Raw genomic sequence first — 24,934 nt, forward strand, 5'->3', positions numbered from 1 at the left:
ATCTGCCGCGCCCCAGAGCCCCACGGGAAAAACACAGCTGGGCATGCGCGAGGACCGAGAGGCGGGGCGCCGCCCGAGGGGCGGGGCCGGAGGACCCGACAGCACCTAATGCGCATGCTCGTCGTCCTGCCGGCGCTCACTGCGCCCACTGCGCCTGCGTTCTCACGCCTACCTTGGCTGGAAGTGTTGGCGGGATACCTGCGTGCACCCTCCGCCACCATTGAGGAAGTTGAGGGTCTCAAATGAGCAACCGTTGGCACGAGTGGACACGCCCGTGCTGGGTTAGCAGAGCACGGCGGTGGTGGCGCACGCCTTTAATCCCAGCACTCGGGAGGCAGAGGCAGGCAGATCTCTGTGAGTTCAAGGCCAGCCTGGTCTACCGAGCGAGATTCAGGACAGGCATTAAAACTACACGGAAAAACCCTGTTTGTTTGGGAAAACCAAAAAAAACAAAACAAAACTCAGGCCTAGTGGAGGCTGGGGCCAGGGGAAGTCTAGCCATGGTGTTGCTGTGGTCCTCCAAGGACCAAGCATTGGAGTATGTGTGAGGATACCATGCCTGAATTAATTAGCTTCCAAGTAAAAGATTCTCCAATTCTCCACCCAGCGAATTGTCTTTTTTCCTACTGCTTTTGTAGAGTGCGCCTGGCCTACCCGATCTGTGTTTTGTGAGTAATGCAACCCACATAAGTTGTGGGAGTTGGGTAGTATCTTTGGAATTCAGTGGGCAATTGTTCGCCTCAGCCGTCGGGATCCTATGATCAGTACTTATATCCCAGTTCAGTGATCCTTCCTTCTCAGCGAATACATCTTGTTGGAAGAAAATACAGCTCTCACCTCAAAGTGACTTAAGGGAGGGTTTATTATGGAGCCAAGTATGAGTGGCCATGGCCCAAGAACACAGATCCCATGTTCCAATGTGGCATCAGTTACATGAGGTTTTAATTGTGTGTGAGGGGTCACAGGAAAGAAACCATCAAAACGGCCCATTTGACGATTAAAGAGAAAGGTTTTTATTGTAGGTAAGAAAGAGGAACTGTCAAGGCATCTGGGAGAGTTCCAAGCAGAGAGAGAAAGCAGCAGACTGGACATGGCCAGGGCTATCTACAAGAAGGAGGAATAGCAGGAGAGAATAGTAGAGCTGGTGGAGATTGGGGGTGAGAACGGGACCTCGCCATTGTATAGAGAAGGAATCGGTATCTGGGAGAAGGGAAGCCTGTAAGCTAGAACAGGCCTAGGAATTTGGGGTAGAGGAGGAGGTGAGAAGGGCCAGAATCCTAGAGTTGGGGGTTTGAAGTGTATGGCAGGTACTCATGAACAGGCTCTGTAGGAACCTGGAGGTCAGCATGGGCTTTGATATGCAACCATGGGCATATGTCAATGGAGAGCTGTATGTCCCTTCTGCCAGAGAGGCAGGGGAATGACTCCTTTGGAACCTGTTTCATACGTTCCTGAGGAATGCTGACTTTTATTTAACTGCCAGAAATTCTTCTGTGGTCCGTCTGGCTTAAGGTGGACCAAGACTGTCATTTCTGGATATATGCATTTCCTGAGACTTAACATTAAGGGAACAGAACAAAGGATTGCATAAATCAACAAACTTTTCAAATACACTGTAAGTTGTATCAGGAAGGTGGGTTACAGAAAAGCAATGGGAACCCTCTTCTATGGACCTCCAATGCTATCTGGCATTGCTGTTCTTAGCATTTGGGTTTAGAAGCTAGGGATCTATTTGTATAGATGTAGCATGAATTGTTAGAAGGTCTTGTAAATAAAAACAAACCCAGGGCCTGGTATTGGGGTGAATTCTGGAAGATCGGAGAAGCAGAGCAAGCCACAGCTTCCTCATCTCAATTCCTCAGCTGATCCTGTTTCCTCAGACTGGATGCCTCTCAGCTGAACTGCTGCTCAAAAGCCTCAAAGCGTAACCAGCACTAGTTCCTGGTCATCACACCTTATATACCTTCCTGCTTTCTGCCATCACTTCCTGGGATTAAAGGCCTGAGTCACCATGCCTGGCTGTTTCCAGTGTGGCCTTGAACTCAGAGATCCAGGCGGATCTCTGCCTCTGGAATGCTAGGATTAACGGCATGTGTGGCCTCCATATCTAGTGGCTGTTCTGTTCTCTGACCCCAGATAAGTTTATTAGGGTGCACAATATTTTGGGGAACACAGTACAACCACAATATATCAAAGTCTTTACCTCATACGGGGCGGGCAGTAAATGACCATAGAAGGGGACTAAAGGTAATCCAAATGATTGGGCTCTGAACTTAACAGCATTTCAGCCTCTGCAGTCATTGATGTTCTGATCCCTCAATTGAGAGCCTTTGTGGTCTCTGCCTCTTTCCAGGAATTTTCATTCAGAGTTCCAATGCCCCTGGTGGAGGCAGGAAAAGCAGTCATTGCAAACACTCTGGAACTCCTGCTTTGCTGAACTTGGCAGGGTGGGAGAGGAAGGGAAAGAGCTTGGAGTCAGAAGAAAATTCAAGAAGAAATGAATGGATGAGGCCTTGGCCATTTTGCTGGAAGAATTGTGGATTGATTTTTATTTACATTTATTTAAGGGGGACCTGCAGATGTTGGAAGGCAGAGGACAACTTGGAGTCAGTTCTTTTCTTCCTGGAGTTTAAACTCAGGCTTTGCTGCCAAGCACCTTTAACCTCTGAGTCATCTCTCCACCCTGAACTAGAGATTCTCAGAAGTGCACTGGAAGCCAAGGGAAATGAGAAATTAATAGCTGCTGATTACAACCACAGACTGATTTTAATTGCATGCACTTCCTAACATTTGCACACCAGAATGACAATAAGATGTGATTGCAGGTCCCCAGAGGCGGTGGCTGACTTCTTTAGTAGGCAGGCTTGATTGCGGTCGTATTCAAAGACCATTTAGATGCGGGGTGGGGGGGGGGGGGGGGGGGGGGGTGTCCCAAAGGCTGCCTTCCCTGACCAGCTGGTACCAGGAGAAGGGCACACTCTGCGCTCAGCCCCCAAGGACCCTCTTTCACCATAAGAGCCCTTCTTAGAGGATACGGGATACAACCCACTACAGGTTAAGCTGGGAGCAGGGAGGTGGTGATATTTATATCTGTGTTCCAGACAGAACTCAGGAATATGTCTCACCTTCTTAAAAGCCTCAGAGGCAGGACGTTCTTTAAATAGGTTTCTTCTCTCTTCTATGTGGTGAGTAGAATCCACAACTTCCCAGCCCTCAACCGATCCTTGGTTCTTGTGAATGTTAAAAACAAGTAGGGAGAGCATGTGGTTTGCAGCAAAACCATACTACAGTGGCACTGAGAAACCCACATGTCTTAATTGATGCATCTCATTCTAACGATGAAAAGGCTGAGGTCTATGGGGTTCATGAGTAACTGTACAGATGACCGGCAGAGATTTGTGAGAGCCTGGACTGTTAAATATTAAGCACACCCTTCCCCTTCCCCCACAGAAACACTTAGAGAAGTACAGCGTCACCATCCATATCTTGTTACAATTTTAACCGGAAAGAAACAATGCTAACGGTCAAGGTCGTGGAGGCATTTGTCAATATCAGTGTGTCATTGTTATCTCAGAGTATCTTTGTGGGAATATTAGTTTTCTCTAATGCCAAAAGGTGGGAGGAAATGTTTAATTTGTTTTTCCCCCTGGTTCTGTTTTAAATCTAGATTATTGTCACACCAGTAAGTTCACCATAATAGTTAGTAATCCATTAGACGGAAGTAAAAATTTCAAACTAATCTAATTAAATTATGCTCAATTGGAAATGAAGGAAGGAGAGCACGAGGGTGGAAAGGTAAATATATATAATTCCTCAGTCTAAAATACCTGCACAAAGACATGAAATCCTCCCCTACACTCCACCTGACCTGTATTCACCGCATACACTGCCATGAGCAGTAAGGTGTCTATCTCTTTTATCTACACCAGTCGCTGGCACTTCCTTGCCTTCCCCTCTCCTTCCTAACTTGACCTCTGAAGGAGACCGGGAAGTCATTTTGTTGGACATCCTTGAGTTAGCTTTTCCCAATGTCTTAGTCGGAGTTACTGGGGTCATGTGTTTAACAAGAGCACCACAGAGGTCATGGGCCCCTCATGCACACGGTAAGGGACAAACACAGTCATCACTGTTGGTCAGTGATTTGAAATGTAGCACCTGGAGGTTTCTTGTGATTGTTTTTCTCTGTCTAAACAGTGTTGTTTTATATTGTTATTCAGATTAGTAATTAACAATTTGGAGATTCTTGTTAAATTAGGCAAATATTGTTTCTCCTCAAACTTTCACCTACAAATTTGACATCCATCTTTACATGCCTGCTAGAGTCTTGCCCTCTGATAGTTGTGCTGTGTTTCTTCCCATCCTGTAATTATGTTAGGATGAACTAGCCATTGGGTAACTTGTTTATTTAGTCAATCAGTTATCAGTATGGGCTCACCTGTAGCTATCTTTTCTATGGTATGCTGTGGGCAGGGTTTTTTTGTGGGGACCATCAGTCAGCTCTGTCCCACCAGCTGGCTTCCCAAATAACCACACAGAGACTTATTATTAATTATAAATGCTTGGCCAATAGCTTGGGCTTGTTACTAACTATCACTTATGTCTTAAATGAACCCATATGTCTTATCTACATTCCACCATGTGGTAGGACAGTTTTCAGCATGGCATATTCATCTTGCTTCTCTCCGTGTCTCCTAGCGACCGTGACTCTGCCTTTCTTCTTCCTCACACTCTCTTTTTGTCCATAAGTCCTGCCTAAATTTTTCCTGCCTAGCTATTGGCCAGTCAGCTTCCCCCCCGCCCCCACCCAAGAGCTGAGGACTGAACCCAGGGCCTTGTGCTTGCTAGGCAAGCGCTCTATCACTTAGCTAAATCCCCAACCCCTAGTCAGCTCTTTATTAACCAGTGAGAGTAATATGTATTTACAGTATACAAAAACATTGTTCCACAGCAGTATGCCCTCTAATACTACCACTACAGATTTTTATACTTTTCATTTTTATACATTTTCACATTCTTAAATTTTTATGTTATATTTATTTTAATTATTTTAATAATGGTTGATTTAAGGGCCTTGTCTGCTAATTCCAGTATCTGGGTCATCTCAGAATTGGCTTCATTTGCCTTCATTTTCTCTAGATGGAATGCCTTGCTTTTTCTGAGTCTTTTTGGAGGTAGAGTGATCTTTAAGGTACAGTGATCTTCCCGCTGTATGTGATGGCTAGCTTTATATTTTAGTTTTCCACAACCTAGAGTCGCCTTGGGGTTCCTTAGATCAGGCTGTGGGCATGTCTGTGGAGCATTGTTTTGGTTGCCTTACCTGAAGTGGGGATAGAAGACCCACTCTGAATGTAGGCAACACCACTTCAGGGGCTGGGCCCTGGACCATGTAAGAGTGAAGAAAGGCAGCTGAGCAAAACCAAGCAGGCAGCATTTGTACATCCGCTGCTCTCCACTCTCAGGTGTGATGTCACAAGGCTGCTTTGTGACCCTGCTGCTGTCTTGACTCCCGATCAAGGACAGAGTGAATCCTGGAGCTATAAACTGGAGAAGCCTTTCCTCCCCCAAGTAGTCAGGGTGGTTGTCACAGCGACAGAAAGTAAACTAGACCACTGTCATAGAAGGTGACACACGGAGACTAGAGTCTGCTGCCTCCTCTGAACTGTGGGTTTTTGCCTATTATGACCTATTTCATTTTGATTCTTTTCCTCACTCAAGGATTTGACCGAGGTTATTTGTTTTTTAAACTGTGGAATGACGGACTGAACCTAGAGCCTGGAGTACCGATAGGCAAGTTCTGTCTGTATCACTGAGCTAACTAACACACACCTTGAACCATATAAACAGGTTGGGGCAAGGGGAGGGTTCTGTGGGATGTCTTTCTGTACACTGTGAATATGTGTTGCTCTGATTGGTTGATAAATAAAGCTATTTGGCCAATGGCGAGGCAGGATAAGGTTAGGTGGTACATTCAAACTGAAGACAAGACAAAGAAGGGTGACATCAGGGGAGACACAAGCCTGCCACCCAAGGAGCAACAAGATGCCAACAGACCAGCAATGCCACAGCCACGTGGCAACATATAGATTAATAGGAATGGGTTAATTTAAGATGAAAGAGCTAGCTAGCAAGAAGCTGAAGCCATAGGTCATACAGTTTGTAATTAATGTAAGCCTCTGGATAATTATAAGTGGCTATGGGACCATGGTGGGAGAGATTTCTCTGGACCTCGGGGCCAGGTGGTACCAGAGAAACTTCTGTCTACAGGGTGGTAACTATGGACGTTTACCCTCTAAGATTCCTCTCCCCATGCCCATTTAAATACTCTCCTATGCCAAGCTCTGCCCCCTGACTCCCAAAATCAATTAAATTTTTGTTTTCTGCTTGAGTTCACACTGGCGTATGCTGTGATGGCTGGGGGATGCACCCAGGAAAGACATCTATGAATACAAACCTCACCCCTGCTGTTCCCTTACCTTGGTGTTACCTATCTTGTTTCTGTGGTTTTCTGTCCCTGTCTGGTGCCTCTGACTAGTTGTCTTATTATGTCTTATCCATATTTTGCAGTTATTACCTAGAGATCTATTAGTAGGGTATGTGCTACAATTATAACAACAACAACAAACAGACCGCCTGATTGGGGTTTTAGCTTAATACTTTTATATGTAAACAATAGAATGGTTGACAGTTACCGCATTTTTGCAGCTTCTTAAAAAATTTTATGAGCCAGGCAGCGGTGGCACACACCTTTAATCCCAGCACTCGGGAGGCAGAGGCAGGCTGATCTCTGTGAGTTCAAGGCCAGCCTGGTCTACAGAGTGAGTTCCAGGACAGGCACCAAAACTACACAGAGAAACCCTGTCTCGAAAAACAAAAGAAAACAAAAACAAAAAACAAAAAGCAAAACAAAACAAAAAATTTACAAAACATGTTTAATCTGATTGATATTATCAATAAATTCTGACAATAAGTAAATCATGGTCTTTGTCTTAAATATTTTGCAAAGCACCCAGAGATGTTAAGACAAATATAGGAATGAATTAAAAATTCAGCAGAAACTTACTAGAACAGGTCAAAGTAAAGGAATTGAAACATGTAGATGTAAAGGAACTGGACCATGGTTACTCATCAGTCACCTCATGCCGTGTATGACAGCACCCCAGGATTAATGACTTGGAATAGCCATCTGGGCTCAGGAGATGCCCACTGGGAATTGCTGCTTGCCTTGCAAACATAAGGACCTGAGTTCAATCCCCAGAGCCCATGTCAGGAAGCAACCAGGTATGATGGATGGTGCATGCTTGCAGTCTCAGCACTGGGGAGCAGATCCAGGCACCCTGGGTTTCACTGGCCGGCCAGCCTAGTCTACCTGGTGAGCTCTGGGTCAGTGGGAAACAAGGCGGATGGCAGAGGAATGATTCTTCATTGTCCTCTGGCCAGCACACACACACACACACACACACACACACACACACACACACACACACACACCAGGAAGGATGGGGGAGAGAGAAGAGACAGGGAAGAGGGGAGAGAGAGGAAGAAGGCATATTACCACACACAAAGAACAACCATTCTGGCAGCTGGGGTTTGCCTGGCTCTTAACTGGGAAGTCTGTCCCTGCATCTAGTGATGCAGGAGAATGGGAGTGTGTCAGACCTCTTAAGACGGTGGTTCTCAACCTTCTGAATGCTGCGAACCTTGAATGCATTCCCCATGCTGTGCTGACCCCCAACCATAAATTATTTTGTTACTACTTCAGAACTGTAATTTTGCTAGTTATGAATCATAATGTAAATATCTGATATGCAGAATATCTGATATGTGGCTCCCAAGGGGGTCCTGACCCAGGTTGAGAACTGTTGACTTAAGACCTTGGCCTGGAACTTGCACATCTTTGTGTTTTGTTTTTTCAGTGCTGGGAACTGAATGGACCCAAGGCCTTGTAGATGCTCTGCATTGTGGTCTGCCATTGAGTCACATCCCAGGTCAATATGACGTCTCAGTTGCTGTATCAATTATTCAAAGCCAAAACAAGTCACAAGGACAGCTCATATCCAAGGGCTCGTCACTGTGGGGAAAATGAATTGCTCAGCATCTCTCTAACACTACCTAGGAACAAAAAGGAGTGATTGCTTCATGCAACATGTTGACAGAAGAAGTAGAGCTGAAAGGGTGTGTACGAGGCTGAGTTTGTGACCCATCACATCTAGGGGTCTTATTGGAACTTCTGGGTGAGAGGAGCCACACACCAGCTCCCTTGATCTGTACCTGGGCTTTTAAGCTAATGGGGTGATTTGTGGAGACTCGGATTGTCAGAGGATCCAATCACAAGCTAACAAGAACTGGAACTGAGCCCACTAAGGAGGGAAGGCTACATCTCACCTTGAAATTGAGATCAGCCACTTGGACTTAGTGATGTCATGCTTCACCTCTGTGCCCTATAACCTCCAGACCCTGTACAGGGAGGTTGGGGTGTGGGAAATGCTGAGGGTATACATGGAGAAGGCCAGGAAGCTTCCTACCTCTTCCTATACCTCAAAACCAAGGGAAATGCCAAATAACCCCCCTTAGCTTCCCTTGCTTTTACTCACATGCATCTAGCACCAGCTTTAGCGGGCACACAGCTAAGCAATACCTCCCATGGCTTTGCTCTAGGTAACTCCTCTGACTAAAGGTTGCTTAAGTTGTTGTTCAGAATTTGGAGGACGTTCTCGTCTGTCTTCAGTGAGCTGGCACACTGCCCCTCGACTTGCTCCTGCACAGAGGGTGATGTTTTGACGTCAGAGAGCTGAAAAGTCCACCCTTTGTTCTGAACATGTGACCTCTGAAGAATCCTGAACTGGACCACACATGCACAGGCACAGGCCACCCATCACTCCATCACCCCATCACCGCATCACCCCATCACTCCATCACCCCATCACTCCATTACTCCATCACCCCATCACTCCATCACCCCATCACTCCATTACCCCATCACTCCATCACTCCATCACCCCATCACTCCATTACCCCATCACTCCATCACTCCATCACCCCATCACTCCATCACCCATCACTGCATTACCCCATCACCCCATCACTCCATCACCCCATCACTCCATCATCCATCACCACATCACCCCATCACTCCATCACCCATCACCCCATCACCCCATCACCCCATCACTCCATCACCCCATCACTCCATCACCCCATCACCCCATCACCCCATCACCCCATCACTCCATCACCCATCACCCCATCACTCCATCACCCTGTCACTCCATCACCCCATCACTCCATCACCCCATCACTCCATCACCCCATCACCCCATCACCCCATCACTCCATCACCCATCACTCCATCACCCCATCACCCATCACTCCATCACCCCATCACCCCATCACCCCATCACCCATCACCGCATCACCCCATCACCCCATCACCCATCACCCCATCACCCATCACCCATCACTCCATACTCCATCACCCCATCACCCCATCACTCCATCACCCCATCACCCATCACCCATCACCGCATCACCCCATCACTCCATCACCCATCACCCCATCACTCCGTCACTCCTTACCTCCCATCACCTTTTCCCTATTCTCAGACCAGCCCGCTTCTTTACACCATAAATGTCCCTGTCCTCAGGTTACAGAATTGAGGTTTGTGTAAACGGAAGGCTTTTCTCTGTCCTGCCCTGTCCTGCAGCTGTTTCCAAATAATCACTCAGAGGCTTATATTAATTATAATTGTTTGGCTGATGGCTCAGGCTTATTACTAACTAGCTCTTACATTTAAATTAACCCATTTCTATTTATCTATTTATTGCCTCATGGTCCATGACTTACTGGTTCTCTCTGGCATCTTGTTCCTTGGGTGACTGGCTGCCTGGTGTCTCTCCTGACTCCTCCCTCCTTCTTCCCATCATTCTGTTTAGCTTTCCTGCCTAACTTCCTGCCCAGCTACAGGCCTGTCAACTTTTTATTAACCAATGGGAGTAATCCATATTCACAGCATACAGAAGGCCATCCCATAGCAGACTTGGGGCTTCTGTGTCCTCCATCTTTGCTTCACAAAAAGATGCTCTGTTGTAGAAACCACTTTCAGTGACTGTCACACCCTGCAGTGTGCACATCAGGCCTGGTTTTCTAGCGATAGCTTCTGTCTGACTAGACCTGAGTTGTATCTTTTTATGATGAGCCGGAGTCCTAGGAACCAGGGGACGGGCTTGTTAAACCCTTCAATGCCCAGCCAGTGGGTCAGACCTGAGGGGACTACCTGGGGTTCAGGATTACAGCTGAAGTGGGGAGAGGCAGGTGACTCTGGGCCCCAAACCTGGGGGATCTGCCAACCTTGGGCAGTTACTGTCAGAACTGAGCTCAATTATAACACAGTGTCTGCAGACAGCGGGAACTTGCTTGGTATGAAAACCCTACACTTCTGCTGAGAGGTAAACGCAGAAGAGGAAAGTTCCCCTGTTCTTCCAGGGAATCATCGCCTCCTTGCTTTGGAAATCCAAGCACAACCTCCCCACTTCTAGACCTCCAAGAGCCCCCAGCAGAATGCCTGCCTTGGCATAGCAGGGTCAGAACTGGCAGGACTCAGGTTGTCTGGGGTGTACCTCTTGACACCCTCACTGGAGACTTAGAAACACGTAGGACAGATGAAAGACCCAGGATCGGTGCATACCCCCAAAGGCAAAATCCCAAGGTGCCTGGCGCATCAGCTGCTCATTCCAGTATTCCTCATAGTCTTTCAGGGTAGTGTCTAGAGACCTTGCAAACGAGTGAGTGCTTAACCTCAGGCGGGCCCCACAGAAGCCTGGATTCCTCCTTACACTGTGTCAGCTCAGAGCTGTGTAGACCCTTGTGCCTTATTTCCCAAGAGCTCAGTCCTGTGGGACACCGACCCAGATACACCGCCTCTTTGGTCTGAACAAATGCAGCTGGCCACCACCCAGCTGGCTCCTGGAGGCTTAAATAAAAGCTGGGGGTGCATTCAGCCTGGGAGTGGGTGGGTGGGTGGGATTTTCCATTTCAGTTAACTGGTTGTGCACAGGACAGAGGTTACAAGCACAGGGCCTGCCTTCAGAATCCAAGTCAGAGGTCTGCTGATTGCTTAATAATGCCAAGAACGGCCTCAGTGTGTGTCAAGGCCATGGCCAGACTTTCCTGCAGTTTTATTAACTTTTCATATATCAGAGGCGAAAACAACTGCTCTGTCTACTCTGCTAGTCATTTTCTGCTTCTGGCATCTGATTTCTTGCCCACTTCCCAGGCCTTTCACGGAGAGGCAAGCTAGAGCTGAATGGGAAGCCGTGACTCTAGTAGTTTTTTCCAGGAGAGGCAGGATTCAGACAGAGGCTGTTCATGGGAACAGCCCCTTGACCTTCCAGTGAAGCTATGATAAGCAGGCCCCACGTCTGGAGACCCACAGATGAGCCTGGGTGACTCTGACAGAAATGAGTTAAGCAATGTCGTCCCTGGGGCCCACAGCCCAGCTCCGGATGTGAGGCGCTAGCAGACACTGGCCTCCACAGCCACAGTCATGGCCAACAGGACCAACGCCTCTGTTCCGTACCCCAGCTATGAATATTACCTGGATTACTTAGACCTCATTCCAGTGGACGAAAAGAAGCTGAAAGCCAACAAGCGTAAGTTGGAACCTGGGAAGGCAGCCAGGCAGAGGCTGGGTCCTAGATGAGGCGGAGTTCCTGGTCTTGTCTTTACTTTCTAACTCCAAAGTCTCACCCGGCAGCGATAATACTGCACACACAGATGGGAAGGAATCAGGCATGGGACTCAGACTGTACCTATAACTTTCAGTAGTAAGTTTAAGAATTAACTTGCTATAAACTAAGAAGAATGTTCCTTTTAAAAATATGCATGTATTCATTTAGGGGATGGGGGTGCCACGGTGCATCTGGGAAGATCAGAGGACAACTTGGGGAAGTTGTCTCTCTCCACCACATGGGTCCCTAGCATGGAAACCCAATTGTCAAGCTTGGTAGCAAGCATGTTTAACCCTCTATCTTGCTAACCCAGCAGAATGTTCTTTTTTTTTTTTTTTTTTGAGCAGAGGATTGAACCCAGGGCCTTGCGCTTGCTAGGCAAGCACTCTACCACTGAGCTAAATCCCCAACCCCAGAATGTTCTTTTAAGACCAATGCACATGTGCACACACATACTTACTTTTACACTTTATTTTTCCATTCATTTTAGTAGTGTATATGAATTGTACAAAATAATGGGTTTTGCTGTAATGGTTTCATACATGTAGATAGTGCAATTTCTTATTTTTGTTTCTTTGAGATGGCGTCTTATTATTTAGCTTTGGCTCCGTTGGTACTCCTTATATAGCACAGATTTTGCTCAAACTCACAGAAATCCTCCTGCCTCAGTCACTCAAGTGCTGGGACTACAGGTGTGCATTGCCATGACCAGCTATGGACTTTGATCATATTCAGCCCCCTGTTACCCTCCCTCACACCTGATTCCTTCCCCCGGCCCTTCTTTCCCCCAAATAGCTGCCCCTCCTACTTACGTGCCCTTTTCCCCTCACCCTGTGATGCTGGGGACTGAGTCAAGCCCTCCAGCTCTCTGCTACACCCCCCACCACACACACACACACACACTTCTCTTTTTGAAGGTCTATTTCTTGATGAAGGTGTTTTGTTTGGGACTCCAGTAAGCTGGGTGAGTTTCTTCAAACTGCAGAGTTCACTTTTTCTCACTGTCCATATTTAGAGCTGGGAGAAGTATTCCTGCCACCGCTAAGGTGGACGTCATAATCTCTGCTAAATTGCCGACAGCTGTTGAGCAGAGGACAAGCATGAGTTAACATCCGTCTCTCATCTGCTTTCATTCATCTCTTGAGCAACTTGGCACTTTGTGGACGATCTTCCCTGATCAGTCCAGCTATCCAGTCAAGGTCAAAAGTCAGCCAAGGTGATGAGCACACAGGCACAGCCCTGGAACTGTGCTCTTGGCGGGGACCTGACTCTGCCTACTCCATAAGAAGTGTAGATATTTCCCCCACTGTAAATGAATTTCTCATAGGGATGGAATGATTTCCATATGGAAGGGAGATAGCTGGTTATATTTCAGCTCAAAACAAATAAATGCTAGTGTTTAAGACAGTAAGCACAAGCCAGGCAGTGCCCCTGAGAACAGTCTTCTAGAATAGCCTGTCGGGCGGAGTTCCGGTTTCATTTCCAACCTGCAGTATTCAAATGCAGGTGCCCAGCCATGTTTCCTGAGGACTTCCCTTGTTCCCAACACTATAGGAAGCCCTCTGTGGGGGCAGGAGGTTTGCTGTGCACTAGACAGCTCTAGTGCAAGGTAGAGTCGTGCCTTCCGGGGGCAGGGTTTTGCACACACGACTCACAAGAAGGAAGGTCTGATCAGAGGGAGAGTGGTAGGGGCTGAAAACACACCCACTTGTAAATATTCTCACAAGTTCAGAGCCCAAGGACACGTGTTGACTGCACAGAAAGTAGGTTTGCCTTCCGATGGCTTTGTAAGACAGAACACTGTTCAGATGCAAAGCTGAGAGACCTTCAGACAATGGAACTTTCTGAATGTGGAAGATGTCCCCTCGGTCACCACCTGCTCAGTAAAGCCGCTCCACTGTTTTGGGTGGGAGGCTTGTTGGCCGTCTTACAGTCTGCGAGCTCACTCAGCCTTGCCTGATGGTTTAAGTTCAATTCCTGGGACCCGTGTGGTAGGAGGAGAGAACTGATTCCCACAGGTTGCCCTCTGACCTACACACACACACACACACACACACACACACACAAATAAATAAATAAATAAATAAATAAATAAATAAATAAATAAATAAATAAATGTGGAAAAGAATATATTAATTTGCAAGCTGAGGAGACGGCTCAGTGTTTGTAGCAAAAGCATGAGAACCAAAGGTTGGGTCCCTAAACCCACATACAAACTGGGTATGGAAGCCCAGATCCGTAATCCCAGAACTCATACGGCAGGATGGGAAGCAAAGAAAGGAAAAAAATCCATGGATACTCATGAGTTAGCTAGCCTGGGGTACACAGGAGCAATGAGACTTTGTATCAAATAGGGTAGAAGGCAAGACCAACAGTCATCTGACCTCCACATGTGTGCCATGACATACACATGCCTTCACACACAATGTTAATTTGCATTTGAAGGGCCCTAGTTTCTTAGGAGGTCAGTTCTAACAAAGGAGAGAAAGGAAGTCAGTACTGAGCTGAAGGCTGTGGGCTGCCATATGCCAGTGACAGGTCAAAATCCTGTTAGAAGCACTTTACAAGGACGTGAGCCTTGTAGTTCTCAATGCGGCTCATGACTGTTTCATAGAGATGTGTCAACCCAGTAGAATATGCAGAGAGGCTTTGGAAGAACCCATCAGAGTTGGAGGGTTTGATTTTGTATCTGTCCCTTCTTGGCTGCCAAGGTAAGAAGAGAACCAATCCTACATTCCGATCTTACAGAGACAAAGGAATTATTCTGATCAGATGAGTCTCCAGTGACTGGCTAGTGTTCCTGTTCAGAGGGCAGTGGGATGGGTGGGGCCTCCTTCAAAAACAGCGGGCTTTAGTGCTCTAGTATCTACCTCCATGGTCCACATGTCTCCTTCCCTTTAATTATGGGTTAGACAGAATTTGTCACAGTACAAACTGACTTCTGCTGCTGCCCTGCCTCTGGCAGTTTCAATAATGCTGTCTATTCACCTGCTTCTCCAAGAGCTCAGGGAAGGAGAGCAGAAACACACCGTTCATCAAACTCTTCCAAAAACAGGGAGCTCAATGGACACATAAAACAAAGGCTGCATAAGACTCTCTTCTTCCATGAGGAACATCAATTTCAGACTTTCCCCATGATTTCAATGTCCTCAGCAAATGGTCCTCAGCAAATTTCAATGTCCCATGCACATGACATAAATCCTGAAAGTGACATTTAAAGAAAGATGTCACAATGTTTGCTTTGGAATAAACTTTCATCAAATGTCCTTGCAAGGCATGACACTTGAATGATTCTGTTACTGGAACCCTTTGATTTGAAACTGATTTAGACACCCACAGCCCAGTTTCTGAAACATCTTTGGAGAGAAATGATGTGCAAGTTTTCAGGGTGATTTGTTTCTGGGAACTAGTTAGAGGAGGGCTCTGAGTATTTGATTAATAGATAAACTTGGGGGAAAATCTCTCTGTGGTAGAATGAGCTTTCATTTGGATTTGTCTTTGTTGTTCTGGTGTGTTCCAGGAGAAAGCCACGGTAAGGACCACTGATGGCAACTCACAGGAGAACAGAGGCAACACAAGTTGGTGGCTCTTTTACACAAGGGCCGGCCAGAGTAGGGTGGTGAGGTGGCCCCACGAAGTCCTTAGGCACTAGGTGACAGGACTCACTTCTCTAGCTTTCCTGAGACATGTCACTCAACTCCATGCTCCAGGCTTTGCTGATGACTTCACCACCCACAGCTGTGCAGAAAAATGGAGAAAGGGAATAAGAAAGGATGCAAAGTACAAGAAGTCTAGCTGTGGCTGGAGGAGGACGCCAGGGCCAGTTCTTCTCATACTCCACTAGATAGAACCTAGCTGAAAAGGAAGCTTGGAAATGTAGCTTTTATCCCAGGTAGCCATGAACCCAGACGAAACAGGGGTAGAGAACAGACCCTAGGATTGATGACTAGCACTCTGTGAGGTCAGAGGACAAGGTGACACTGCATCATTGGCCATAAAACCCTCAACAAAAACAAGGATCTTAATTCTCCTTAGAAATCATAGGCACTGAAGGAGAAACCATACCAGGGACATTTATTTTGTTCAGTCATCTGAATACTTAATATAATAGGCACTATTGGAGACAAACAAGATTTAGAGATGTAAGAAAATGTCAGATTGACCGAGATCATAAATAGGAAATGAAAAGGTCACAATGTGAAATTAAAAGCAGTCTGCCTGGGCTTTTTCCATTTTGCTATTCCCCAACAAAGATAAACAAATAAGCAGCAGCAGCAGCAAGAACTGAAGCCGATTCCTACCAGAACCCTGGAAGGTTGGTGACATCAAACAGAGTTCACTCACTCTTGCTCATACACTGAAGCACCTTCTCTGGGGTGGTTTAATTAACTCCTACGATCATACACTAAAGGTCCAGTCAAGGCCTGAGGGGATGTTGAGCAGTAATGGACCCTCTAAGAGGTGGGGCCTAGCGAGAGGCGGTGAGGTCATTGGCAGTACGTCCGTGATGTGAGCAGTCTTATTCATCATATGCTCTGCACCATGGCCCCCAGCCTCACCAAAGCACCAAAGTGACACACTGAGCAACCCAGACTCAAGTCTCTAAAACTGTGACCAAATAGACCGTGCTCCTTTTAAGCGGTGTGTGTGCTTCAGGGATCTCGTTACAGTGTTGTGCAGCTGGCTGACACACTCAGGTTCGTCAGGGAAGTCCTATACCGTAAGGTGAAGCCCATCCGTGCTTGCTGCAATTTGCCTTAGAAGTGGGGTCTTGCTATGTGGGCCAGGCCAGTCCAGCAGTCCTCCTGCCTCAGTTCCCAAGTATCCGGAACTACAGCATGCAATGCTGCACATGGTTCAGAATCTGGTGAATCCTCTGTGGTGTTCGGTTTTTCACAGTCCATAGTGCAAACCAGGAAAGGGAGGAGTGGAAGGAGGGTGGAAGAGAGGAGGGAACTAAGGGAGGGAGGTCAGGGCAGAGCCGGAGGAGGAAAAGAGGAATGGAAAAGAATGGGCAGGCAGGCAGGGAGAGGAAGCTGGGGGCTCTCTGTATATTAACTGGTTTCATTCCCAGCCCAGCCAGGGGTTCTTTGTAAAAACAAGCCCACGGGTGTGAGAATCTCAGATGCTGGGGATGACGGTTCTTGCCCTTAGAACAAAATGTTCTCTGTGAACACTCAAGATGAACTTTCAACAGAAGAGGAAGAAACTACTATTTTTCTTGGCTTTCTATTTCAAAGGAACATGAGAGGGAATTTAGCATGGAAATTGACTAGTGGCTGCTCATCCTCATTTTGGTCTGACAAAATTTAAATTTCACTTGTCTGTAGGCAATGAATTCCAGGCAAGGGGTCATCTCATTTCCTGCTTGGTATCAGGGATAATGACCAGAGCTCTGGCAGAGGGTTGAGAGGAATGAGGTTCTTGTCTACTAACTGCTTGAAGCTGTTTCCTGTGAATTTACAAGGACCTGTGGACCTCAAATTTTTCATCGTTTTTATGAAGAGGAAAAGAGAGCATGTCCACAGAAATCAGAAATACCCATCCAGAAGAAAATCCCAAATGAAAGTTTCAGAAAGCATATGCTCATACCTGGAAGATTACGAAACAAATTGTAACTCTCTGGAGTATGGGCATGTAACAAGGCATGCTGAGAAAGCCAGAGGGGTCTTTTGAAAGGATTCTGTATAAACTAGCTATGTTGTGGATAAGGAGGTTTTTAGTGTAGATGAGAGAGAGAGAGGACAGCAGCCAGAGGCATTTGGAAGAGTCTAGAGCAGAGAGAAAGATGTAGATGAATGGCCAGCAGATTGGACATGGCCAGGGTTATCTTCAAGAGGGGAGGGAGAGAGAGCTGCAGGGAATAGAGAACAGAGAAAACATAGAGAGAGGCAGGAGCAGAGCGAGAACAAGCGGGGATAGCTGGGCTATAAGGAGAATGAGTAGCTGGGGCAGGGACGCCCATGTGCTGGAGGGAGTTTAGGGTAGGGAGGAGGTGAGGAGGGATAGGGTCCTGGCATGGACTTTGAAATGTGGAACAGGTACTTGCAATGCTGAGGGACCTGGGGGCCAACACAGCATTGATATGTCCCTCCTGCTATAGGAAAGGGAAATGACTCCTTTTGGCAGATTCAGAGGAACTTATCCAACTGCCAGAAATCTTCCTATGGTCAGGTTGAGCTCATTTCTGGATATTTGGACTTGCCTTTTGGGGTTTGGGGAATTGGAGTTTCCTTTGGACTTGACATGTATCAGCTTAGGACATCCACTATGACCTCGTCTCCCACTTCCTGGGAGCCCATAGGTCCCCTTAAACTGTTGAATGTTTCTTAGCTTAGGGGCAGAAAAGGGAAGGATGCAAGAGCCAGCTTGGGCCTTTGCCGTCCTTCCCTTCCTGGAGTATAAATGCTGTAAAGGCTGATAGATTACAAGGCAGGGGCCTGTGTTCATTCTACAAGCACAGCATCTTTTGTGTGAGTGTGTGTGTGTGTGTGTGTGTGTGTGTGTGTGTGTGTGTATGCAGTACAATGTGTAAGTGTGCATATACCTGTGTAACCAGAGTTCAGTGTTGGGTGTGTTTCATCAATTGCTTGCCACCTAACCTATTGAGATAGGGTCAATCACTAGCCCTTGAAGCTCAGCAGCTCATCAGTTGGCCTGGCTGGCTGGCTGGTGATCTCAGGGGATAAACTTGTTTTCACCCCCTAATCCCCAGCAATGGGGTTACAGATGAGCACCTGGTTTTTCCATGCATGCCTGGGATCTGAGCTCAGGTCTTCCTGCTTGTGCGTAGGCTCTTTACCAGATGAGTCACCCCTGTCCTAAGCCCCATTTTTGACATTAACTGTTAAGGTCCAGGGTGTGAATGTTACAGCTCTGGAGGGAGAGGTATCCCGACTTGACAGGAAGCCAGGCTATACCTGGGGCCGCACTAGGACAGCTCTGGAGGCTGGAGCCGCAATAGGTATCCTGACTTGTCGGGAAGTCAGGTGGTACCTGAAGCTGGGGTGCAGAGGGGATGGTCACCCCGCAGGGTATAGCAATTCTGTTCCTCTCCTAGAGAGAGCCCTTACAGCTGAGCTTTGCTCCGCCTCCCCCCCTCCCCCAAGGGGTTTTCCCAGCAGAGCTCTGGTTCTTCTCTCTGGCCCAAGATGTTGCTTCGTCCACTTCACTCTGCTCAAGGGGAAACCCCTGCAGAAATGTAGCACTCTCCCCTACCAGCGAAAAGTTTTACTTTGTTCTGCTCAGCCTTGCTCAGTCCTCCTAGTTTCCGCAAGTTTTTTTTTTTGTTTTTTTTTTGTTTGTTTTTTTTCTGCTCAGTGCCCCTAAGAAATGTCTCAGAATGAAGATCTTCACCCAAGACTCTTGAGAGAGATTTATTTGGGGAGGAGGAGTCCAGGAGAGTGGCTGCCTCTGTCGGGGTGGGAAAGCAGTGTACAACTGAACAGGCAGAGGGGCTTATATGGAGCTTTTTAGGAGCAGAGTTTCTCCAGGGAGATTTTCTGCCCAGGGATTGGTTAGTTTCGTTGGTCAGGGGCAGAGATGGCTCTGATTTCGGGGTCAAACTGTGTTTCGTTCACTGGTCCTTTTTAGCCTTTTGGCTCTAGCTTTAGGGCCAGGGTGTGTTAGTTTCACTAGCTCTGCTGGGTTTCTCTGGCTGGCCCCTTTTCCCTACACAAGGTCCACTTTTACAAATTTTTGTTTTTGTTTTTAACCTGTCTGAGTCATAGGAAGCAGAGATGACACTTTTCAAATATGGCCAGTGCTATATATCCCCAGACTGAAATTATTTTAAAAACAATTGGGCATGTACTAAAAGTGGACAGACCTTTCTCTTGTCCTTATCCCCTCAGAAGACAGCAGCTGTTTGTTTGCATGCAGTCATGTTGAACAGAGTCATCTGGAGATGATTCAAGTTGTGGTAGTCTTGTGCAGGCTATATGCACATACAATGTGGCTTCCATAATGGACATGAGCATCTAAGGACGTTGGTACCCTCGTGGGGGTGGGTGGCGGGGGACAGGGGGGCAGGGCTTGGAATGGCTGGAGAGCCTAAAAAGCAGGGATGCCATTTACAGCCAGAGCTCCACTCCCATCTCCATTTGGATGACTTACACACACCTCACACCACAATCATTCCTTTGGACGGCTGCTCACTTTTTTGTATAACATTCATAAATATCTTTTGTTTTGATATGACACATGGGCCCTTTCGTTTATGTTAGCTTTCACAGCTGTGTAGCATTACAATGCACACTAACAGAAGGTTGCCCTGTAGGGCTCGGTGTGCTTAATAAGTACTTGTTGGATGATAGACTGTCTTAGGGTTTCTATTGCTGTGAAGAGACACTCTGACCACAGCAACTCTTATAAAAACATTTAATTGGGAGTGGCTTACAGGTTCAGAGGTGTAGTCCATTACTGTCAAGGCAGGGAGCATGGCGGCGTGCAGGCAGACACGGTGCTGGAGAAGGAGCCGAGAGTTCTACATCTGGATCTGTAGGCAGCAGGCAGAAGAGTCCCTGGGCCTGGCTTGAGCATCTGAAACCTCAAAGTCCATCTCCAGTGACACGCTTCCTCCAACAAGGCCACACCTCCTCCAACAAGGCCACACCTCCTCCAACAAGGCCACACCTCCTTCAACAAGGCCACACCTCCTCTAAGGCCACACCTCCTTCAACAAGGCCACACCTCCTCTAACAAGGCCACACCTCCTTCAACAAGGCCACATCTCCTCCAACAAGGCCACACCCCCTCCAACAAGGCCACACCTCCTCTAACAAGGCCACACCCCCTCCAACAAGGCCACACCTCCTCCAACAAGGCCACACCCCCTCCAACAAGGCCACACCTCTTCCAACAAGGCCACACCTCCTCTAACAAGGCCACACCTCCTCTAACAAGGCCACACCTCCTCCAACAAGGCCACACCTCCTCTAAGGCCACACCTCCTTCAACAACGCCACACCTCCTTCAACAACACCACACCCCCTCCAACAAGGCCACACCCCCTCCAACAAGGCCACACCCCCTCCAACAAGGCCACACCTCCTCTAACAAGGCCACACCTCCTCCAACAAGGCCACACCTCCTCCAACAAGGCCACACCCCCTCCAACAAGGCCACACCTCCTTCAACAAGGCCACATCTCCTCCAACAAGGCCACACCCCCTCCAACAAGGCCACACCTCCTCACAGTGCCGCTCCCTGAGCTATGGGGGCCATTTTCATTCAAACCACCCCACTACCCTTCAGTAGTCTCTTCCTGTCACTCATTGAGGGGTGTATAGATTCTCCCAGCTTGAACATCTTGTCCTGAGGCTACCATGTAGTTCTCATAGCCATAGGTAACCACCCCAAACCCACCATAGTGACTGTTCCCCCAGCTACCTGTCAAATGATACTGACCAGAGCCTCAGAGACAAACCCTCCCGACCTGCCAGGTTCTGCACAGGATGGAGGAGGCTAAGCGTGTTCCCTGGTTTCCATTTGCCCAGAGCCACACATCTGGCCATGGTGCTGGCTACAACAATCCCTGAGAAAGGGTCACTAGCCAGTTACACCCTGTCCCAGGCCTCAGTCCACTTCTCCACAGGGGTAGGGGCCTTGACCTTTAACAGGACCCATTGGCCCTGTGCAGTTCTCCTGGGTTTCTGAGAATGGAGTCCCTACTGCGGCCTGTCACCAAGGCTCTGAGAGGATCCTTGTTACCAAGCTGCACTCAATGAAAGGGAAGTCATGAAGTCACTACTCAGGATTCTTCCTCCAAGCAACAGTGCAGCTGGAGAAGGCTTGTGGGGAGTCCCAAGATTCTATTTAGTTTGTCATCAAGTGATATCACCCTAAACTGAGGAAAAGCTGCTTGCACACTTCCCTTTCTTTCTGTGGCTGTTACTGGAAACCTTCCCAGTCAACAACTGGAAGAGACCACTTTGGAGACACTGGCTCTGGAATGCCTGGTCTCCTGACTTCTCACTGAGGACGGTTCTGCTGTCAGGCTGACACAGCCGATTCTGTTCCTTCCTGCAGATTCCATCGTCATCGCCTTTTGGGTGAGCCTGGCAACTTTCATGGTGCTCCTCTTCCTGATTCTGCTCTACATGTCCTGGTCAGGCTCCCCGCAGATGAGGTAAGTAGGGAGGCGGGCGTTTGGACAAATGCCCATGTGAAATGGTAGTTGTGTAGGGCATTCGCCCAATGGGACGATACCCAGTCATGCTAAGCATGGCCTAACAATAACCATCAGTAGTTCCACAAGTTTGTGAGTACAGCCTGTGATGTTCGAAGTGGAACCACCTAGTGGTCCACGGCTTAGCAGTTAAGAGCACTTGCTATTCTTCCCGAGGACCAATGGGTGGCCAGCACTCACAATGGGCAGTTTACAACTGCCTGATATCAAACTCCAGGGATCTGGCATCCTCTGCAGGCCTCTTTGGGTGGCATACACTCACTTTGACACACACACACAAACACAATTTTCTATTTTTTAGAAATCTAAGAAGACCCCTGAGACCCTGTGTGAGGACACTCCCCTCCCTCCACACAGATGGGGGGAGGGGAGAGGCAGACAGGAAACAAGTCTCCTATCGCTCCTGAGGCACCTGAAGAGAAGAGCTTTGCTCCCCTCCCGTGCCATCATTTTGTAGCACGGTAGCCACACGAGAATGGTCCTCCAGCTTAGCTAGTCCTGGCCCCTGCTCACCCCGTGCCACTTACGAGGGAGCTCCATCCCATTTTGTGAATAAAATCCAACACAGGCAGAAGCAGCAGCCAAGGTTTATGCCAGGCAGCCGTGTTCACTGCCCCCAGCACTTCCGTGGCCTGGAAATCCAGAAGACAGGTATCCTAGTTAGAGACATAGTCAGTGTAGCCGTGAAGGAGCTGACTCGCTCGGGTCTGTGTAGGCCGCTGTGTGAGCAGAGACGGTACAGAAGCAAGAACGGCACTGAAGGAAGGACTCCAGGCCTGGTTCCCAGGGGCGCAGGGCAGGCATGGGGGGCAGGGGAGCCTCCAGCTGAGAACTACTCTCTAGTCAATCCCTTTGATGTTCTCCTCTGTTTGCTCTGTCCACAGACACAGCCCCCAGCCCCACCGGATATGCCCATGGAGTCACAGCCTCAACCTCCCCTTCTGCCTCAGGAGAGCCTCCCCGCAGACAACGGAGGAACCAGGAAGCAGAACTGGCTCTGAGCAATGGTTACAGCAGCAGAGTCCCTCTGCCTCACCCACTGCACCTCTGCCTCTGCCCTGGAACTAGGCTTGGGATAGGGCTTCCCAGGGTATCAGCTGACCTCAGGAACAAGCAAGGGGGTATAGTGGTGAGCCTGGAGACAGAACTTCTTCTCAACTGTGGGACTGACAAACTGATACACTCAAATCAACATGGACCATTTACAATGAATGTAGCAAAAACTGACCAGGTCACAGCCAAGTCTACAGGGAGGATCATCACACATTGATAGTCCGGCTACAATGCAGAGGCTGCCCCGACATAGCTGATTCTGTTGAACATGCTTAATCTGTTTGCTGCTTACATCTGTTTTGGGATGCGTAGGAAAATAAAACATGGACCAGGATACAGAGTACTAACCTTTGCTTTGCCTCTGTCCTTCCTTCTGCCTGAATACACTTAGCACACAGGTTCTTGAGAGGATGCTGGGGAAGCCTGCAGACCTCCCATGTGCTCTCACTGACACAGAGAGATCTCCAATATACAACAGTGTGTGCCCTCCCAGGCCAGCTCCGCTGGATCACACTTTCTCTTCCCCAGAGCCTTTTTCAAGATAGAGCCCAAAGAGCTTGTCAGAAGCAGGGCCTTAAGCTAGTGGAACCAGCCAGCCTCCAGCACTGTCCCAGAACGTTGACTTCTCCAAGCTAGCAAGTAGCTCCCATTTCAGACGCCGCTTTCTGGGACCATGGCTCTGAGAGCCCCAAACAACTGGGTGTCCAGTACCTAAAGCCCTGGTTGAACAGAGATAGCACGAGGCCCAGAAAACCGGCAGCTGCACCTGCCAGCACAGTCAGGAGCTGGTAGGCTCTGTTCTTAAAATGATGGCTTCCCTTTCCACCACAGCCTTCACGGTAAGGCAGCTTCTTGATACTGACTGGGGTGGAGCCATGCCAAAACCACGATGAGCAAACCCCTGTGTAAAACGGTGCCGCATCTGCACACAGCCTGCCTGCTGAGCATCACTTCTGGCACACTTTAACCATCTCTAGATGCCCTCTATCCCGTGCAATGGGAAGTGAGGGACGCGGTAACTGCGCTGCCTATGGAACGACAAGGCAAATCTTGACATCAGGACAGAGGCAATCCATTTCATATCACAGCTGCAGACTGTGGGTCTAGAAGGCTGCCTGTGTAACCCCATGCCAGGTGTGGAAGACCACGTAGGACCCACTTGCCACAGGGTGGGGGCCAGGCGTGGTCTCACCAGGCTTGGGGGAGGTGAATCTAAACAGACGGAGAGAGCAGGCGCGCTCCTGAGCTCAGGTGCAGCTCTGCCCTGCATTGCTGTCACCACCTAGGGCAGCATCTATCTCCCTGTCTCCAATCTGCACTGGCCACAGACTGCCAGGAGAGGGGAAGGGAGGGAGCATGACCCATGACCTCTCACCATCTCCTATCCAGGGTCAAGGCAGAGGAGGCTGGTACCATCAGACTACATGTGAGCTCCCCTCACAGGAGCAATCAAACCCCACCAAGTCACTGTGACCCATGAATCTAGGGGACGGCTGAGGGCTGGAGCTTGTGAAGAGCTGTGGAAACTTGAGGTCTGGTGGCCCCACTCTGTTGCTTTCAGAGGCCTGGGCTATAGGGACACGCTCCAGATCCTGTCTTTCCAGCCACTGTCCCTCTGCATGCCAGTCAGAGGGACCATAAGTGGGACAGTGTCAATAAACCGTGATCTAACAACACTTTCCACGTCAGTGTCCTTGAGCTTTTGTCCATTCCCTGTCATTAAAGGTAAAGGGCCCCTGTCCTTACACAAGCCTGTCTGTGTGACAGGACGACACACAGGTGCACATAAAAGTGCAAACATTTAAGTTGAGACCAAGGCACTCTCAGTACTACATACACCACACACGACAAACTAAATCACCAGCTCACAAATGGCAGCTAACACAAGGGACCAGCGTAGAGAGTATTTCATCAGCAAAATCTACGAGATTTCATACTGACCTCTACCAGAGACAACGTCTACTAACA

General features: G+C 48.3%; 1 protein-coding gene across 1 annotated transcript; it reads left to right on the forward strand.

Moving 5' to 3' along the window:
* The first annotated feature begins 11,094 nt into the window (after positions 1-11,094).
* Positions 11,095-24,608, forward strand: LOC118593771 (melanocortin 2 receptor accessory protein). Its single transcript, XM_036203291.1, has 3 exons — positions 11,095-11,646; positions 21,754-21,853; positions 22,798-24,608. Exons 1-3 carry the CDS (start codon positions 11,541-11,543, stop codon positions 22,979-22,981), a joined length of 390 nt encoding a protein of 129 aa, XP_036059184.1. The 5' UTR covers positions 11,095-11,540; the 3' UTR covers positions 22,982-24,608.
* The last annotated feature ends 326 nt before the right edge of the window (positions 24,609-24,934 follow it).

The sequence above is a fragment of the Onychomys torridus genome, chromosome 12, assembly GCF_903995425.1.
Source record: "Onychomys torridus chromosome 12, mOncTor1.1, whole genome shotgun sequence".
In the NCBI taxonomy this organism is placed as follows: Eukaryota; Metazoa; Chordata; class Mammalia; order Rodentia; family Cricetidae; genus Onychomys; species Onychomys torridus.

Coding starts and splice junctions, on each gene's coding strand:
- LOC118593771 (XM_036203291.1), top strand. CDS start 11,541: ATGGCCAACAGGACCAACGCCTCTGTTCCGTACCCCAGCTATGAATAT. Junction 11,647..21,753: donor GAAGCTGAAAGCCAACAAGC/GTAAGTTGGAAC, acceptor TCCTTCCTGCAG/ATTCCATCGTCATCGCCTTT. Junction 21,854..22,797: donor TCAGGCTCCCCGCAGATGAG/GTAAGTAGGGAG, acceptor CTCTGTCCACAG/ACACAGCCCCCAGCCCCACC.